Below are 20,931 nucleotides of genomic sequence, written 5' to 3' on the forward strand. Positions count from 1 at the left end.
TTTAAGCAGTGTGGTCACCTTGAGATTGCCTTCCTCACCTCATCAGCGCTTTGAAGAAATTTCATCAACATGATGCTACAAAGAGAGATACCTGCACAACTTGGAATGGGGTTAAACTAAGAACTGAGAAATTGTAATTTCTGGCTGTAGTGTTCCAGAAAAAAATTATCCCAACCGCCAATTAAAGCTGCGGGGTAAAATCAGTTCATACTGACTATACAACACCAAACGGAGTTGCACATACTTCTGAGGTATACACTTTTTTTGTAAAATTCTGGGTAAGAACCACACAGCTTCAGTAATTATTAGTTCAAAGAACTGTAGAATGAAGCAGAATGGCACCAATTAGAAGAGCCATTTTTATCACCTTTACCACAATTATGTTCATGATGTAACACCAAAAGGATACTACTCAACTTTGCCTGACCGCACTCTGAATTTGCAAATGAATAAAAGTGGATACAGCGACATCAAAAGCACAGCAAATTAAGTCACTGCAAGTGGTCTATTAGAAATGTCTAATTTTATTTCAGCCCAATAACAGATTAGAATACAAAAGTAACATTTCCACAAGTATCCACTCATGTTATTTCATACAGGATTAGCTGATGTAGGGTGTCACTCCTCAGCTTTCATTACTTTCCAAATGCAGAGTTTAGGGATTACAGTGCGTACTGAACTAAACTCTTTCACAATGTAAGGCACAACTACATGACCACAAGTCATAAACACACCACTGAGAGGAGGACTTGAGAGAATCCAACTGATAAAAATGGTCATGCAAGACTATCTACAGATAATGTGAGTTTAAGGGTCCAGTTGAAAAAGAAGTGCAGTGTTGTGTAGGTAAGGCTACCTTAAAACATCTGTAAATATAAGGTAAGCACAGATTTTTTCCAATTCTAATTTATACAATTATACATAAAAATCAGTAAATATTATGCACAATATTCACATCTGCGACCATAATAAACCAATCATTAAAAAGAGGCCAACAGGACAGTACACTTTGTGGCACACATCCATTATAAGCTTAATAGCATTTGTCAACTTCTTGTCTAGACTGTTGCAAACAAGAGGCTAATTTAATGGCATGTTCATGTTTAAACCAGTATCCAGTTTGCCAATATTACATACAGGTGACAAAGTCCAACAGACTTATGACCAGGACAGCTTGAACTGATGGTTTCATTCCTGTCCAACAGCTACAAGTTTGTAGAACTAAACTACATAGGTCAAAAGAGCACAAGTGAGCCTAGAATAATTGGAAACTACATTAGCATACATACCCAAATATTACATTTTTGGTGAGACAAAACACTTGGAAAATTTGGCAGTTACCACAAATCATACCTAACATTATAGTGAAGGAATCCTATCAAAATGCACTAAAGTTGAATTTCATATCAAGAGGTAGTTTAAATGAAATCTTACATAGTGGCATCAAGTGTCAGAATGAAAGGGGGGTTGTGTGTTTATTTTAAAGGGTTTTTTAATAATATTTTTATTACAAAAGTGACAAATCCTATACAAGCAGCATTTTGGACAGATTTCTATTATAAAAGGTTTCAGTGTTTGCTAACCCAACGTGACATTCTTTCTTATCCCTTTGGTGACGAGAGTTGGGATTTAACCACATGGTAGAATGTACATTGTGTGAGCACCAACACAAGGAAATCTGGATCTGCCACACCAGTCTGTTTATATATCAACAATGAACAATGTATTTAGATACTTTAAAACTCAAAGCCAGTAGTAAAACTTTTCCATATTGGGGTGTAAGGAGGGAACGATGACTAAGAAAGAAGTCTTCACTGAACTTAGTGGCTCTTTAATTGGCACACAAGAGAAAACAGATTAGTTTCCTACCATCAGATATGTTCTACTGAATTGGGTGAAAACCCTTCCATTTGCCTGCTGTACAATGACTGCATAGAATATTGCATCACTCCATTAACCAAGACAGAACAGTCAATGCTGACCAATTGCAGCACTGTAAAATTGTAACTATTTTATAAATGCATACTACTCTTAAGTAGTATACTGGTTTTAAGATTTCTAGCAGTTCAAAACAGAATGTGAACACAAACATGTCTGCTCTTAGGTATAGGGATTTTTGTATGTACTTATTGCTATGGTCTGGAAAACAGACCATCCATGTAAATTCTAGAGAAACTCAATACTAAGAAAACAAAAGCTGATACATGAACTATGGAAACCAGTCAATTAATACTACAAATGTGCAAAATTGCTATGTCCACATTTTTTGATTCTTAAGTCAAACAATGCTTGTTAAAACCATGTAAATTCCTTTGCTATATATACACGTGTCCTCTGGAACACTTAAGAATTAAAGATGCAATATTCCCAACAAAAATGAAGTTACTAGGAATTTCACTGAATGCTCATCTAAGAATACATAGCCTTGTGAACCAATTACTACAACAATTCATGCAAAACAGCTGTTTCATTTCTTGCATATTATGTTGGCTACACGAGAAAGAAAGTGCATAGTGCAAGTGACAATGCTATTATCTTCCCCTTCCTGTGGTTCTTAGGGGGCGTTTCCACTGAAGTAGCTCAAATTTCTGAACTACGGATCCAACCTTATGCTCTTTCTCTGAACAAAATGGATTATCCCTTGCCGCAACTTCTAGGGCTGCGATGTGTTGTCAATTAACAAATCAAACCACTTCAATATATTTTAACCTGTTTGAATGAGGGAGCAGATGGTTTTCAGATATTCTTTTGAATGCAAGTACTTACAAAAACTGTGACTGGCAAAGGCCTCTCCCCATTCTGTTGCACAGAACAAAGGATGGCTTTTCTAAGATGGTGCCTGCTGCAACACATGCAAGCATCATCTAAAACCAAAACACTATTTTCCTTCAAAACTTTAATTTATTCATAAGCATGTTTAATTGAATAAAACTGGTGTGATTAATCAACTAAGATTTATTTAATCAAGTAAAAGCCCTAATAATTCCCAATTACCTTAGTAGACGCTCCGGATATTACTTTACCATTTAGTCCTTTAAAAAACACACCAAATAGATGGGGGAAAGGTCTACACATGCAGCCACTGAATGATTAGATGTAAATTTGGCATATGGAGCATGCATATCCAACTCAAAAAAATTGAAGGTTTCATACATCCTATTTGTACTTGTTCATCTGGACATTTTTGAACAGATAAAGCAGCTTTATACTAAATCAGGCCATTGGATCAAATGTCGTCTCCTCCCATTGTCAGCAGCCTCTCAAAAGTTCCAGGCAAAAAAATGGTATTTGCTGGACCTGGAATGTATGAAACATTTTTTATCTTGAGGCATGAGGGATTGAATTTGGGATCTTCTGAGTGCAAAGGTTATGCTAGCCATGACCCCTCTACAAATATATTTGTGTTAAGCTGTTTGCTGTACTTCCATTTCTCAGTCTACAACATTCTTCCTTGCTGGCATCACTTCCTTCATAGCATTTTAAATAGACCACATATCCAAAAGGTGTTAATTTTAAATGTCATGCTGTATTTTAGTCACTCTAAATTCTACAAAGTACATTATTTTGTGTGATTACAATGTGCATAGAAGTATGTATATTATCCTCGCCTCTCAAATCAAAAGAAAAGTAAAAAAGGAATTACTGTGTTGGGGCTGAAAGATGACATTTCCTGCCTAAATCCAATCTTTTAATTTTAAAAGAGCAATTTCAGTACCTTTTCATTTGGACAAAACATGACACCGTTGTACTACGACTGAGATGTACCTCATTAAAGCAAGAGAAAGGCTCTTGGTGGCGGAATCTCAGTTACTTTAAAGCCATTAGCAGAACCTGGAATTTCACTTCCATTTGGCAGGGAGTTATGGCAAATCTCTAGCAAGAACTAAGAAACTGGAGACAAAAATTTACACTGAGAAAGGTGGAATTCCAAGGTGACTGCTTTCTTTCCTAATGTTGTATTTTTTAATTCCCACACTTCACAGTATTTTTTCCTGGGAACTTCCATGCAGTGTTTCCTGTGAAGGGAATTGAACAACAACAAAGATTTTATAATAATAATAATAAAATTAACTAAGCAGAAGACCTCCGAAAAGGTATGCAGCAAAAACATGGCCCAACCTCAAAAAGTTTCAGAGTAAGACCTTGCATATTAAGGATGATGTAGTCCACTTAAGTACCTTTGATATGATGAAAAGTATTCTTAGAGATGTCAAGCATACATTATACACTCGACACTTGCTTTCATTTTCAGTGAAATATATAGTGACACTGTAGTGAAACATCCTGAAAAGTTTAAAACCTCGAGACAGTTTCCCACTATCTAGGGCATTCACTGTAAGTGGAACCCCAGAGTGTGAGAAAATAAAAGAAATAAGCAAAAAAGCTGCTTGTTTGGGCCTGCTACGTATCTTTCACACTTCAATGAAGCTATTAAACTGTAACCATCCCATTAGAGCAGCAGCTTTTGATACACAAAATCCCTGCAAATGTGTTTACTTTAAAATGTGTTACTTTTAAACAAGGAAATTAGGATTAAAAAAATACATTGTTACTCCTCTGTTTAAACTTTATTTACAAGTTACTGGGGACTTATAAACTAGACACAGAAGCTCTTGTAGGATCAAAACCAAACAAGCCATAGATAATTTCAGCCTCACAAGAAGTACAATTGTTTGACTTTTTATGTATATTTTCAACAATACTATAATTTTGCCCATTGTTACAATCATCACCCAAACCAAAGAGTAGTCTGAGTGTTGTACGAAGTGCATAACAGAAACTTTATTCTAGCATAACATTTAAGAGCTGTGAGTAATTATCCTTGCAAGTCGTTGAAACAAGTATCACAGACACGAACGGGTTTCTTAGAAGAAGGCGTTAAGGCATTCTTAGCTGAGCACTCGGCACAGAAGATATTTCCACACTGTCTGCAGTGATGCTGTGAAACAGGAAAAGCAAAACAATTATATACAGGGAAAGATATAATGCCAAGCCATGGCATGAACATGCTCTCCACTCCTATGTCCTCCAAACCAACTTGTTATTGTGAACCTCGCTTTCACACTGCTCTCCTCATAATCCTGTAACTGTTTCCACCTGCAAGTATCTGTTCAAATGACAAGGGAGGAAAATGCCCATTGCCAGGCTGAGCAGACTGCATCAAGTTGTACAAAAATATACAAGGCCTGAACACGGCTTGTACTGACAAGTCTCTCACTGCATTGCTTACAAAAGAAAGCATGAGGCTTATACAAATATCTCCCTTATATAAATCTGACAGACATCACCAGAAAGTTCATTTTAAACAATCACCTTTTAAAAATGCTTGCTTAACACACATTGGCTGTAATGGCACATCAAGCTAAACCATGGTACCATATTTTTTGATGTTTAAGACTAGGTTTTTTTCGACTTCCGGAGGCGGCGCAAAACGGCAATGGCGGTCCTCTTTACTGTGTGAAGAGGGGCTCCGCGAAAAAGGGTCGTCCGCTGCGGCAAAGCGGAGACCCATTAAGACAAACCGTAGGCAGAGCGAGCCTGCGGCCGTGGGACTCGGCGGGTGCCAGAAGCCCCCCCAGAAACGAGGAAGGGACCTCGTAAGAGGCTCCGGAACGTGAACGGGGGAGCGGCGCTGTGAGTTCATCGCTCTTTTCGCGGAAGTGAAGCCGCGCTGCTGTTGCTGATGAGCGTCGACCTTTCTTCTTGAAAATCATCGGAATTGGCTGCAATTTACCCGTGAGTAAGGGGTACTAAAGATTGACTAAAGATTGATTTAAATTCGTTTAATTCGGCTGAAAACGGGAGGCGAGTAACAGGAAGTCCGCCTTCCGGTCCTGCTAATCAGAGCAAAGCAAAGAGCCCGATGTGGGCTGAAGCGCTCAAAAGAGACTTTGAAATTAGTATGAAGGGGCATTAACAGACTGTGTTTTTCTAGAAATTAAAAAGATTGAAGGATTAAATCTGTTGGTTCATTGCGCTAAGGAATCTTCCCCCTATTGTGAAGTGACGTGGAATTGAAGGGGATAACCGAGCTATCGGACTGCCAGTGTTGCAAAGGAGTACTGTCAGGCTGCTGAAACTTTTTCTTAAGTACAAATTGTTGCATTGATGGATATACTATCGCTTTAATACTGATATTGGAACCTTTCCGTTACCTTGTGGCACTATTTTGAAACAGAACTATCTGAAAGCCTCCTTTTTGAACTTGGGGACTATAAAAGTTGAAATAGGAACTTTGATGGTGGAAAAGAAACTTTCTTTCTTATGAAAACCCCCCCTAGTGGATTTGCGGAGGCATTGAGGTCTGGGAACTGTACCTTATTGGGATTTTTTGAGGTTTAATTGTTTACATTCTGGACTTGCCTTTCTCATGGATTGAAAGACTATTTGACCTTGAACAGAGGCAGCTGGGGAATGAGTGGCCCAGGGAAAACAAGAGCATCTAAAGCTAAGGAAGCTTTAGCTGAGGAAGCTAAAGAAAAGAAAAAAGATAAGAGAGCTGGGCAGCTTGTTCAAACAACGTTGACTCATCAACGCAGATCCTCGGTACCAACTGTGCTGACGGCGCAGGAGGAAGAAGTTGAAACGCTTGCAACAGAAGATATGGCAACTGGAGGAACTGATCTAGTCTTGAAACAAATTTTGGAACAACTGGCACTTTTGAATAAGAAGGTGGACGATCAGTCATCTAAAATTGACAGAGCTACATCTACTATCAGTAAGTTAACAGATCAGGTTTCCCAGCATACTCAGGCTATTGAGAAACTGCAAGGAGCTACGGCGGAGAACTACAAATTAGCTGCGGAAGCCAATCAAAAAGCTGAGCAAGCGTGCAAAAAGGTGGAGGAGATCAAAGGGGAAGTAAGACCTCTGAAAAGACAGGTAGGAGAACAGCAAGCCTACCTGTCAATGGTGGAACTGAAAAGTAAGGAATGTAATCTTAGGCTGAGGGCCGTCCCAGAGCTGGAGCAGGGCAACCTAGAGGAATTTTTGACGCAGTTGTTTTCTAAATTTTGGGGGGTTGAGGAAGATAAAGACTTCAAAATTGTGACGGCCTTCAGATTGGGAAGATCGGTTAAGAAAGACAAGTCCAGAGACTGTTTGGTTTGTTTGAGAACAAGAGAGGAAAGAGACAAGATACTAGGCCAACATTTTAAAAAATCTCTGGAAGTTGAAGGCAAAAGGGCAGAAATTTATAGAGACATTCCTAAATATTTGTTGGACCTTAGAGCCTCATATACAGACTTGGCCAAATTGTTAAGGTACAACGCAATCCCTTACAGGTGGGAATTTCCTCAAGGTCTATCATTCACCTATAAAGGAAAGAAGGTAAGAATTAAAACACCAGAGGACCACCAGAAGTTCCTACACGACAACGAGGAGGACCTCCAAAAGAGAGCTGCAGATTCTTGGCCTCCACCACCGGGATCACCACCAAGACCCGTACCATCTGGAGGCGGACCGGCACCACAGCCTTCGGGAACGGAGGACAAATTAGATACCCAACTGTGATATCTAAGAAGTAGACCAGGATGTCTCTACAGCTTCTCAGCTGGAATATAAATGGCGGGAATTCTCCAGAAAAACGGAGAAAAGTATTTCATATTTTGAAAAAAGAACAATTGGACATTATTTGCCTGCAAGAAACACATGTGACAAGACTCCACAGAAAAGTGTTAATTAACAAAAGGCTAGGCCAAGAATTTATCTCATCGGACAAAGTTAAGAAAAGAGGAGTGGTGATATATGCAAAGGAGAACTTGTCACCAAAATTCGTATTCAAAGATGAACAGGGTAGAATTTTGGCAATTGAAATTCAGACACAAGGAGAAAAGTTTTTAATTCTAGGAATATACGCCCCAAATGATGGAAAATCGGAATTTTTCAAGAAGCTGCATGAGACTATGCTGGACTATTTGGATTACAACAACATTATCATGTTGGGAGATATGAACGGCGTCGCCTCAGTGAATATGGATAAGTCGCAAAGTGCTAATATAACGAAAGACGGCAGACTACCAAAAACCTTTTTCGAAATGACTGACAATTTGGATTTGATTGATATATGGAGGATCAAGAACCCTCTAGGGAAAGAAGGAACTTTCTTTTCTGAGGCCCACATGACATGGACGCGAATCGACCAAATATGGATAACTAGAGGGCTGGCACCTAAGACCAGAAAAGTGGAAATCTGCCCAAAAACCTGCTCCGACCACAACGCTTTGAGAATGGAATTGAGATTAAATATAACCGGATCTTTCAGATGGAGAATGAACAACGCTTTGTTAAGAGATCAGGAGATTGTTAAGAAGGCCCAAAAAGTTTTAAAGGATTATTTTGAAATAAACTTAAAGACAAATGTGGAAAAAAGAACAATCTGGGACGCAAGTAAAGCAGTTATGAGAGGGTTTCTAATACAGCAGAACACGATTAAAAAAAGGCTCTGGAATGAAAAGAAGGAGAAGATTTTGGAGAAAATAAGAGAAGGAGAGAAAAAACTGAGATCCAGGCCTAAATCAAAGGAAGTATTGAGAGAAGTGAAGTTTTTCCAGGCACAATATTCGAAACTGATAAATCAAGAGGTGGAATGGAAAATTAAACAAATGAAACAAAGATCCTTTGAATCTGCTAATAAGTGCGGGAAGTTGTTGGCTTGGCAGTTGAAAAAGAGACAAAAGCTTAACACAGTTACAAATCTAGAGATTGAAGGGAGAATGGTTCAGAAACCCGAGGAAATTAGAAAGTGTTTCCAGAGATATTTCAAAGAACTTTATTCACAAAGGCCACAAAAAGGCTCGGAGGTGGACCAATTTGTCACAACTAATGGATTACAAAAAATACCCCAGGAAATGAGAGCAACCCTGAACTGTAATATTACAATCCAAGAAATTGAATGCGCCATTCAGAACCTCCAACTGGGCAAGTCTCCGGGACCTGATGGACTTACTTCCAAATATTACAAGGCATTGAAGGATTCATTGATACAACCATTGTTGGAAGTTTGTAACCAGATTATGGAGGGGAGGAAGGCACCGGAAACGTGGAAAGAAGCTTTCATCACGTTGATACCAAAATCAGAAACTGAAAAAACTCAACTTAAAAACTACCGTCCTATCTCACTCCTAAATGTGGATTACAAAATCTTTGCAGACATTTTGGCAAGCAGGTTTAAGAAAGTATTAAATGAAGTGATTCATAAGGACCAAGCAGGCTTTCTCCCTGGCAGACATTTATTTGACAACACAAGAAACATCATTGACATTTTGGAATTTTTACAGACTAACTCAAATACAAGAGCGGTGTTGATCTTTATTGATGCGGAGAAAGCCTTTGACAACATTTCTTGGATGTTTATGAAGAAAAATTTGGAAAGGATGGGAGTAGGGCGGGGGTTTGAAAATGGAATAGAAGCAATTTATTCAGAACAAAAAGCTAAATTGATAGTAAACAACGTGGTGACAGAGGAGTTCAAAATTGAAAAAGGGACACGACAGGGGTGCCCTCTATCTCCTCTGCTGTTTATTTCAGTCCTGGAGGTGCTATTGAACATGATTAGAAATGACCGGTTGGCACAGGGAATTGTGGTCGGAGAGAAACAATATAAACTGAAAGCATTTGCAGATGACTTGGTATTAACATTACAGGAGCCAGCCTCTAGTACTAAAAGAGCGTTAGAATTAATTTCTGACTTTGGTCGGGTGGCGGGATTCAAGCTGAATAAACAAAAAACTAAAGTTTTAGCAAAAAACTTGACAACTATTGAAATAGAGGAGTTCAGAAAAGAAACAGAACTAAATGTGGTTAAAAAAGTAAAGTACTTAGGGGTGTACCTGACCTCCAAAAATTTGAATTTGTTTAAGGACAATTATGAGAAATGTTGGTCAGAGATCAAAAGAGACTTGGAAACATGGTCAAGACTGAAACTTTCCTTGTTGGGCAGAATAGCTGCTATAAAGATGAATGTATTGCCGAAAATGCTATTTTTGTTTCAGGCCCTCCAGATCGTGGATAAGGTGGAATGTTTTGGAAAATGGCAGAGGGATATATCTAAATTTGTCTGGCAGGGCAAAAAGCCCCGAATAAAGTTTAAAATACTAACAGATGCGAAAGAAAGAGGGGGGTTTGCCCTGCCGGACTTGAAGTTATATTATGAATCTGCAGCCCTCTGCTGGTTGAAGGATTGGATTTTGTTGGAGAACACCGATGTCCTCGACCTGGAGGGATTTGATAATGCTTTTGGGTGGCATGCATATTTGTGGTATGACAAGGTTAAAGTTCATAAATTGTTCAAAAACCATATTGTCAGAAGGGCAATTTTTATGGTCTGGTCAAAATATAAAGACTTATTGGAGAGTAAAACTCCGAGGTGGCTCTCACCGATGGAGGCCAAAGCACGTAAAAGACTCAATATGGAGGCCCACTGGCCTAAATATTGGGAAATAATTGAAAAAATTGGAGATAAATGGAGGTTGCAGAGTATGGAAAAGTTAAAAAACAAGGTGCGAGATTGGTTGCATTATGCTCAAATTCAGGAAGTTTTTAAAGCGGACAAAAAAGTGGGTTTCCAGGAGGAAAAATCGAAACTAGAGACAGAGTTGCTTGAGCCAAAATCTAAGCTAATTTCGAGAATGTACAACTTGCTGCTTAAATGGAATACACAGGATGAGATTGTTAAATCCTCCATGATAAAGTGGGCGCAGGACTTGGGGCATAACATTATGTTTGAAGACTGGGAAAGGTTATGGAACACCGGAATGAAATTCACGGCATGTAGTGCCTTGAAGGAAAATATTATGAAAATGACATACCGGTGGTACATGACCCCAGTCAAGCTTGCAAAGATATATCACCTGTCTGATAATAAATGTTGGAAATGTAAAGAAGAGGAAGGGACATTTCTACACCTCTGGTGGACCTGCCCGAAGGTGAAGGCCTTCTGGGAGATGATACATAATGAACTAAAAAAGGTGCTTAGATTTACCGTACCCAAGAAACCGGAGGCCTTCCTCCTGGGCATGGTAGACCAGAGGGTGGCCAAGAAAGATAGAACTTTCTTTATGTACGCTACTACAGCAGCAAGGATCTTGATGGCAAAGCACTGGAAGACACAAAATCTACCCACATTGGAAGAATGGCAGACGCAGCTGATGGACTATATGGAACTGGCTGAAATGACTGGCAGAATTCGAGACTCGGGTGAAGAAGAAACGGAGGAAGTTTGGGAAAAATTTAAGGACTATTTGAAAAAGCATTATAAGTTGTATGAATGTTAAAAAATGCTCCTTTCTAGGAAAGTACAGCTTCAGTATCGGTAAATTTTTGAATTGGTAAATAAGGCACAACAAGACAGAAGTGGTGTAATGAAATAATTTTATTGTGTTGAAACTAAAAATTAATGGATTTGGAGTGAAATGTTTAGAGACCAGATATCACGATAAAATGGAAGATATATTATTATGTTTAAAATAAGTCAACAAATTGCTGAGGTTTTGGATTTACAGAGAATGCAGTGATCGGAAGATGGGGGGAGTCCATTAGATTTATGGAAACATGTATTTGCAATTTGAATTTTGAATATTACAAACCTAATAAAAATTATATTAAAAAAAAAAAGACTAGGTTTTTTTCCTGAAAAATAATGTCAAAAGCCAGGGGGCATCTTATACACAGTGTCTTCCCCCATTTTCTTAAATCTGAGTTCCCAAAATTAGGGGCCGTCTTATACATGGGGGCGTCTTATAGATGGAAAAACACAGTATATCACAGTGATCCTTGAACCCAATGTGCTCCCACCTTCCCCTCTCCTCCACAAGGGGGAGTTTCAAAATTTTGTTTCCACTTTTTTGTTAACTGTAGCTTCCTGTGTTTTCAGAATGATTAACGTGATCCACAGCCAACTTCAACAAGTCAGCTTCAAAGGCCAGAGACTGGTGTTTGTTTCTTTGAAATTAACCAGTTAATATTAAATCACTTTGTTGCACCAAACAATACAAATACTGTAGTTAAAAGAAAGCAGCAACTTCTCAACTTCTCTTCCTGGATGCATGGAAAATGGAGATGGGTATGTGAACCTGTGGTTTGTTCCAGTTCATTCACAGTACGCTAAACCATTTATTTTTTTGGAAATACAGCCACTGCTTCACTGCTGTCACAAAAATAATTCTCAACACACACACACTTCTACAGAAGATATTCCCAGACATACATACCTTTCTTACTGTTACGGAAAAACCTTTCCCACAGGCCATGCAATTCTGAACCTCATTATCTTCAGCCCATTTCCGATTCAGGGCTTGTGAATGTTTGATCTATAAAATGTAAGAGTAGAGATTTTATGAACATTAAATCGAAAACCCAAATCACATCAAAGCTACTTCATGGAAATTCAACAGCAAGTGTTATACACACCCACACAACCCAGAATTGTTGCATATAATTTTACACATAACCACATCATTCTTACCACATTTGGTTCCTCTCCTCTACCCATCTACTTGACTCCCCTGAACAACTTAGCAAAGAGCACTGTTTACTTTAATAAATTTAAAGGTAGCGCAGAGTCTGTCTTTAGGCACCAAAATGAAATACCTGCAGTGACTGGTTCTCTCTGCCTAGCTCTTGCATGGCTGCAGTAGTGTCATCCAGTTTTCTTCGTGCATCAATCAATTTGCTCTGAAGTTTTTCAATTTCTCCTTCACTTTTAAGGCACCTAAAGAAGAAACCATAATGCTATTACAATGCCGTAAACTGAGGAAAAATAAAACCATCATTCGCATGCGAATTCATACTGTTAACCTGCCCTCGGACTATTGTCAAGAAGCAAGGGTGGGAAGGGAATCGATCCTTTTGGTTTCCTTTATATTAGTGAGAGAACTATTCCATTCCAACACTTTCTGAGTTGAAGCTACATTTCAAACTGTGTGAATCCCTATTCCAACATGGTTTCAACCATACTAGTAAGGTAGCCTTCCCTTATTGTAGAAACAAATAAGACCATTAAGAAGTCTACGTTGAACAAGAACTGAGTTGGCTTCCTGTGCCAAGAGGCTAGTTATGTTCCAGGAGTAAGTCACCATATGCAATACATGCACAGGGCAGTCTAAATTTCACATAAAGGGGGGGGGGGTCAGTGTTAGAATTTTGAATTTTAGCTTCTCTGTCAATTTGGGTGATTTATTCTGACTGCATAAGCTTATTTATTTCCATTATAATTTGTTTTTAGCACAAAATTACACAATTGGAAGTTTTCCCCATTCTATTATAAAAACAGAAGTCACCACATACATACACAAAAACATATTATTCTGCCTCTAACTCACTGACTTACCTTTCTAGCAGCACTCTCCTCTCATCTTGGTTATTTTGCACTGTGGCTTCCAGTACTGCAATCTCTCCACGTAAATCATCTGTTTGTTTTTCTAATTCACTAACTCTTCTTTGGCTGCTTTGCCACTCTTTCTTCACCGTACCCAGATTTTCATTTAAAGCTGTGATCTGCATGTTGAGTTTACCCTCAGCCTCCTCATGACTTTTATATTGCTCATCTTTTTCCTTTTTCTCAGCTTGCTAAGTCAATAAAAACATTTTTTAAATGTAAGTATTCTCCTTATTCCAACAACAACAACAGGTCTGTTCAGATGATATTTTACCCCTGGGATTGTAGCCAAAGAGGGAACCACCCCATTCTGCATATCTACCTCTTCTTGCTATGGAAAAAATAATGAAATCCTGGCTAGGATCCCAAATTAGGTAACGGTAAAGGAACCCCTGACCATTAGGTCCAGTCGTGGCCGACTCTGGGGTTGCAGCGCTCATCTCGCTTTATTGGCTGAGGGAGCCGGCGTACAGTTTCCGGGTCATGTGGCCAGCATGACTAAGCCGCTTCTGACGAACCAGAGCAGCGCACAGAAACGCAGTTTACCTTCCCGCCAGAGTGGTACCTATTTATCTACTTGCACTTTGATGTGCTTTCGAACTGCTAGGTTGGCAGGAGCAGGGACCGAGCAACGGGAGCTCACCCCGTCACAGGGATTCGAACCACCGACGTTCTGATCAGCAAGTCCTAGGCTCTGGTTTAACCCACAGCGCCACCCGTGTCCCTATAGGATCCTAAATTGCTTCCCTTCATAAAAGTGACTCGAATCCAACGGCAGAAGATGGGAGTAAGTATTTTCCACCTCAGCCTTCTACAACATTGTCCCTCCAACCACCAGAGCAGATTTTTGAAATAAACAGGGGAAGCCAGTGAGAAAGGAGAAATCAGTGAAAAAAACTTTCTCTTCATTCCACCAGCAATGGTGTCTCATGAGTGGAGTTCTGCTCATGGGAAATTAGGATAGAAGCCTCTGTGTTTTTTCTTACTTTATATGGAATTCTCCCTGATACATAGTAAGTTAAATTGAGCAGGTTAAATATATTGGATTAAAAGATTCTGATAATAGATAAGAGACCATCTTGGCTGTGAGTCCTGAAAGACCTCCCTCTGCCTTGCTGGACTTTTCCACCTGACCTGGGAGGGCAGCGCCCTGAATGACTCCAGCTACAAAAGCTGAAACTGCTGAATGGATGCTTAAACATATTTAAGCATGGATACATATCAAGTACTCTCATAATAGATATACCAACCAGTTTTGCCTCAATCTCAGCACATTTCCTCTTCATTTCTTCTTCTCTCTTTTTCAACTGATCTTTGATAACTTCTTGGTTCTTTTTCTCCTGCTCAAGAGTTGAATTAATGTTATCAACTTTTCCCTGTAATTCCAGTTTCTGCTTGATCAATAGTTGTTTGGCATCCTTTAAATTTGTTATCTCCTGTTAAAAACATACAGTATTTACAATGACAAAAATAATACTTGGGTGAGAGCTAATCTGAAATCATACTATTTCCCATGAAATAGTATAATTCTCAGCACAGAACAAGACAAAAATTCAAGTGAGTTATTTTCTATATCTTAACAGGTTAAGTTTAAAAACCAGATGAATGTGTCTTTTTGCCTCATTCCTAACCATTTGCAGAACTGCTTACAATATTTTGGGGAGCTCAATTTCACATCTCAAGGGGTCGGGGGGGGGGGTTAGGAGAAGATCTGATGGCAGGCAGGAGGAGAAGCTGAATGAATGAATGAATCGATTTATTCGGTCACTGACCAGAGTGCAACATATGCAGCAGCAGAGAGCATACAAACATAAATGGACACAGTCAGCAATTGACTGGGGTGGGGGAGGAGTACATCTTATGTTACAAACGCTTTCAAAAAAACATGCTTAAACTGGCTGTTTTTATTTGAAGAAAAAGCAGCCGGGGCCCAGAGCAAGGACATGCTTCTGATTAGGCCCCATCATAATTTTATGCTGGAAATCCATTTTCCCCACCCACCACCTCAGCCCATTTCTATCTGATCCCAAAGAAGATATAGCTGCTTTTTTCTCCAAGGTATAAATGTTGCCAGTTTAATCTATAATTCGGACCTGAAAAAAAGGCACCTGTAGGAAGGATTAAACTCGGGAGGTGAAGTAAAAAGCAGCATAGCCAAATACTCACATTAATTAAAAACCAACACAAGGTCTACAGATACGGAAGGGTAAATGCAGTTGGAAGGAAAGGTGAGAAAGTTCACCAGAGTAAGTAGGCAGGGAACTTTTGAGTGAAATGGTAATACGCTGAACAAAAGAAGTGGCCCAGCATAAATAGACTAGCATCTCAACATACTTTTTCCAATTCCTGTTTGCAGGTTCTGGCTTCTTCTCTTAGTTTGGAATTTTCTTTTTCCAGTTTGGTGCTTATGTTCTGAAGCTCAGTTGTTTTAGATCTTTCGTTAGCCAGGTCCGTTTCTTTTCCAGCCTTGAAGCAGAGGAAATGGACAGGTATTTTTAAGAGACCACTTTTAACTGATTTAGAAAGCAATGATCATTTTCTGGCGGTAAAGAGCTGCCTCTTTAAAATCCTGTTCTAGTGTATTCTAGCAGTATTGATTTTGACATGGCAGAAAAGCATCGCCTTCTAACCAAATGATGACAAATCAGTCCAGCAGTGAAAACATGCATGTTTCCTCATAAATAAGTGAAACTTAACAATTGCATATAGAACCAAAGCCACATGGCATATCATCATTAAATAAAAAATAAATTACCTTGTCTTTCTGTATTTCCTGTAATAGTTTATTCTGCTCTTTCAGTTGTTGTTCTTTATTGGACACATCCTGCTCTAATGCAGATCTTGCAGTCTTAAGTTCTTTGATCAACTGATTGTGATTACTAATTTGATTTCTGTTTGAAACCAATTCTTCTTGGGCCAAAGCAAGCTTCTCCTCTGTGGACTGAATTTTTGAAAAACACAGCTAAATTTGCAGTCAGCCAGTCACAGTAGCAGATATTATTATGCATTAATGTGAAGAAACAGGAGCTGATTTTAATAGTAAAAAAAAACCTGTTAGCAATATGCAACAAAGTCCTTTCCAATCAGCTCCGAATACAAACATGAAGAAATATTATTAATAAATGCTGATACAAAATTTAGAGTGCAAATAAAAGGATTATTTTGCACTGATGCCATCGTCCCACTTCCCCTACCACAGGTCATCTGAGTCTTGGAAGGCCCTCACTTTCGATTTGGGTCTCTGCACAAGCTCCCATACAAACCACGCAAACGGCTGCAGTCATAGCTGCTTTCCTAGAGCCATTTCAAAATCTCTAGACATTGCACGGAAGTTGGGCCATTCCATTTCCCTAGTGCCAGATATGTTGTGATGTGTTTGTTCCATAGTTCTGATAAGCACAGCTGAACAGTAGATTGGGCCATAAACTATCAATTTGGCAGAGGAAACTTCAGGTATATGTTTTCCTATACACCTTCTCCCAGACAGTGAAAGAAGTAGTAGCTAAAATGATGTGAGGATGAGGAGAAAGGAAATCATTTGGGTGGGGGTGGGGAGTGAATGGAGGATGCCAAACAATATTAGTGGGGGTGGGGGAGAAGAACCTGGTCTTCTTCCCTTTGTCCCAACTTCTAATAGATCCCTAGATCACATAACTAATATTAATATATCATAAATGGCCTGAAGCACTTTTGCCCCCAACTCCATGCCTCTTGCATCTGCTGCCGGGAGCCATAAACTATGACTGACAGAAGCCATAGATCAGGTGAAGGACTCCAATATTGTAAGTCATTCTTGTTATAATTTGAATAGATTGAAATCCGCTTTGAGAACTTCAGTTAGAAGATTAGGTATAAAATTTTCTAATAAATAAATGCGGCCAGCACTGCATCTGCAGTGAAATGAGCATTTAGTACTTTAATGATCAAAGCAGGCTAACTCTCAATGAATGCAAAACAAAACCCATATATGTCCAGCATAAACCAAAAATAAAAAAACTTTAAATATGTAATATTGTTAGAGGATGATACTTCTGCTGCTGTTGGTTGTAATCCTTTCCACTAGTTGTGTTCAGGATTACATATACGGTGGCTAGAGGACTTAAGTATAAAGCTAGTTTAATTTAAAAATGTCTTAAATCCTGCTATAGCTTTAGTTATAAGGAAAATGGAAAAAAAACACAAATCAGAAGTATTTCTCCCAAATATTCCAGCAGAGGGTGCCATTATCATAGTTCAGACAACTCAGTATTTATAGGTTATTTACCCTCAAAGTTAGCACTTCATATAACAGGCACTTTATCAAGGTCTTTCTTGTTTCCTTACAAATGTTTTGCAGTGTATACACCTTAGACACTAACATTTTTTCCCCCAAAAAAAGAGCAATTGCAAGAGAGAACAGGAGCATTCCACACTGCAGTATTTTGCTGCAGATTCCACTTGTATCCTCTAATTGCCAATTTAAAAGGCACAGGATCACTACACTGCACACAGTGAGAAAAGATGCCCTATAGCCTTAAACGTGATGTAATGTACCTGAAGATCTTGTCGTGTAGCCAAGAGCTCAGATTCTTTGCCATAAAAATCCAACTGAAGTTTTTCCATGTTCTCTTGGGTCTTTTTATGTGTCTTCTGTAGCTCTCCTATCTTTTCTCTCTCTGCCATAAGCTCTTGTGCTGACAATGTTATCTGCTGCTGCAGTTTATTCTCCAGTTCTGCCTAACACACACACACACAAGAAGAGTTTTCTTTATACATAATAAAGAGTAACATGGAAACATACAAGCATGAACATTTTCTACTTGCGTTATTGCTAATATTTTCGCTGTTCAGTTTACAGAGAACTTTACAATACTTGTCCCTATAAAATAAATACCTATGGTTTATTTAATTTTGTTAAATTTATTCAGAAGACAGCAGTGTTCAGATCAATCTAAACTGGTAGCAAACCCTCTTTGTATGCTGTGGGCTCTTACCTTTTCTAAGAGAGCTGATTTCAATTCAGCTTGCTGTGTTTCATTTTGCTTTTTCTTCTGGTCAAAAGATTCCTTCAGTTCTTTCACCTTCAACTGCAACTGCTGCTCGTTCTTTTCTTTTTCTTTCAGGACACTTTGAATCTGCAGGACTTGCGCACGCGCTGAATCAAGCTCTGTTGCCAGCTGCTTGGAGATCTACACAGAGAAGAAAAGCAGAACAGTACTGTGTATTATCTTTACCAGATGTAGTATTATTTTCATGCTGCTGCTTTTAACATTATGCCTTGGAGAGGACACTGCTATGTCGTTATCCATCATCTGAGCTAAACTGAGCATTTTTTTAAAAACCCACTTTATGAATTGGGTTGTAGAAATAGAATATTGCAAGATTCCTAGGTCCGTGCTCATACTTTTCTGAGTTAACACATGAACATGAACACAACAGCTATTTAATCTTGGAGCGATCATCCACAGTTTTATTAAATGAAATCTGTTTTGGGTATAGTCTTGTGGAAAGTTAGCACTCTGTCTCCCTCTTTCCAGGTTTGATTCTAGCAAAAACTATTTGATAAAGCAATTACTGATTTCACATGCTTGCGGTCAAAAAGTCAGCATTACCCCTTCTTGCTTTTCCAGCGAGTTTTTCAGTTCATTCTGCTCTTTAGCTATAGATTCCGACTGAAGCTGGAGTTGATGTCTAGCTTCTTGACAAGATTTCTCCTGTGTGGAAAGAATGACTGGTGAGCTCGTAAAATTTCCAAAATATAGACCTTTCTCTTTTTTTGGGAAAAAAAAAATTGGGAAGTTTCAGCAATGAATTCTAACAGCTTTTAAAATCCCATTCAGTGGAAAACAATGGACAGTTTCAAAGAAACTGAGTATAATAAATAAATAGTGAAGATGATAGATAGATATAGATGATAGATAGATAGATAGATAGATAGATAGATAGATAGATAGATGATAGATAGATAGATAGATGATAGATAGATAGATAGATGATAGATAGATAGATAGATGATAGATATAGATAGATAGATAGATAGATAGATAGATAGATAGATGATAGATAGATAGATGATAGATAGATAGATAGATAGATAGATAGATAGATAGATAGATAGATAGATAGATAGATAGATAGAGATAGATAGATGATAGATAGATAGATGATAGATAGATAGATAGATAGATAGATAGATAGATAGATAGATAGATAGATATAGATAGATAGATGATAGATAGATAGATAGATAGAGATGAAAGATGATGATGATAGATGATAGATAGATAGATAGATAGATATAGATAGATGATAGATTAGATAGATAGATAGATAGATAGATAGATAGATAGATAGATAGATAGATGATAGATAGATAGATGATAGATAGACAGACAGACAGACATACTGTGTAGATCAGAACCTGGCACCACAAGGTTGGTTGTGAAAGAAACAAAGGTAATAATCTACAGCACTAATAAACAATGAGAACTTTTCTCTTTTCACAATGGACCCTTTTCATTTAACACTGTTCATAATAAAGGTCAGTAACAAAACCAGTTATGTTAGAAGCCAAGGCTGCCATCTTGTATCTACTCATGTGTTTGCCCCATTAAACTCAATGGAACTTACTTGTGAGTAGAAATGTACAGACTTGCACTGTAAGCATTTTTATACTTTTACATTTAATTGATGAGTGAGAATTAAATTTTTGGAAACAAACTTTAACAACAGTAATCAGGGGGAGGAAGGGAAACCTTTTTAAAAATAAGAACTCAATTAATTTCAAGGATTCTTTTATTGTTTTGGTTTTAAGCACTGAATCATACAATTTTTAGGGTAAAAAAATTCCTAATACAGCACCTCTGCATAGATTTGAAATCTTTGCAGCATTAAATAAAAATTTTGTGTATAACTGGTATAAAATAAGGAAAAAATATTTAATTTACACATATTAAATGTTTTAGAATGCATCACACTAAGAGAATATATTGTCATCATAAAAAAAGAAAATGAAATTCTGAGGAAAAAGCTTCTATATGCTTTCAAAAACAGAAATTTCATCAAATGTATATTACTATTGTACTCTAATGTTGGCCTACATAGAAATCAGGTAAGAGAGGAAATACGTGGATAATATCATCTTTCAAAATAGATGTGATTTTATTTTTTAAGGCATGGGTCATACTGCCCTACACCAGCTGATATCATCATATTGTTTATAATTTCTTCTAGCAGATATTACTTTCCCCCCTCAAAGCCAGCAATTTCAGTTGTCATATTCATAACAACAGGTGCTTACTCAATTTTCCTGCCGCTCATCTCCAACAGGGTACTAGGGTCACTTGCCTTTCTAAAAGGCCTCAAAACGCCCACAAGAGAGTGAAAATTGTTACTTTAGTATCTGTTTATATATAATACAACATAAGGAATTCTATATCATGTTCGGGAAAACATATGGGCATCTTTTTAAAGTTATGACAGTGTTCCTTAATTAACTGGGTTCTCCCCACTGCCAAAAACACACAGAGAGATATTTCATGCACTTTTAGTTGCATTTCTTCAGCAAACCACATCAA

At 38.2% G+C, this 20,931-nt stretch overlaps 1 protein-coding gene across 2 annotated transcripts in view; it reads right to left on the reverse strand.

Annotated features, from left to right (window-relative positions):
* Positions 1-506: 506 nt before the first annotated feature.
* EEA1 (early endosome antigen 1) overlaps positions 507-20,931 on the reverse strand; it is a 53,846-nt gene continuing 33,421 nt past the window's right edge. For both annotated transcript variants that reach the window (XM_081926573.1, XM_081926572.1), the window contains 10 exons: positions 18,967-19,068; positions 18,349-18,543; positions 17,909-18,091; positions 16,131-16,316; positions 15,710-15,841; positions 14,626-14,811; positions 13,328-13,566; positions 12,589-12,709; positions 12,210-12,308; positions 507-4,939 (listed from right to left, as the gene is read on the reverse strand). In XM_081926573.1, coding sequence (XP_081782699.1) covers positions 4,817-4,939; positions 12,210-12,308; positions 12,589-12,709; positions 13,328-13,566; positions 14,626-14,811; positions 15,710-15,841; positions 16,131-16,316; positions 17,909-18,091; positions 18,349-18,543; positions 18,967-19,068 — 1,566 coding nt within the window. In that variant the 3' untranslated portion in view covers positions 507-4,816. The remainder of the gene's footprint in view (positions 4,940-12,209; positions 12,309-12,588; positions 12,710-13,327; positions 13,567-14,625; positions 14,812-15,709; positions 15,842-16,130; positions 16,317-17,908; positions 18,092-18,348; positions 18,544-18,966; positions 19,069-20,931) is intronic.

This window comes from Podarcis melisellensis (assembly GCF_964234715.1).
Source record: "Podarcis melisellensis genome assembly, chromosome: 10".
NCBI lineage: Eukaryota > Metazoa > Chordata > Lepidosauria > Squamata > Lacertidae > Podarcis > Podarcis melisellensis.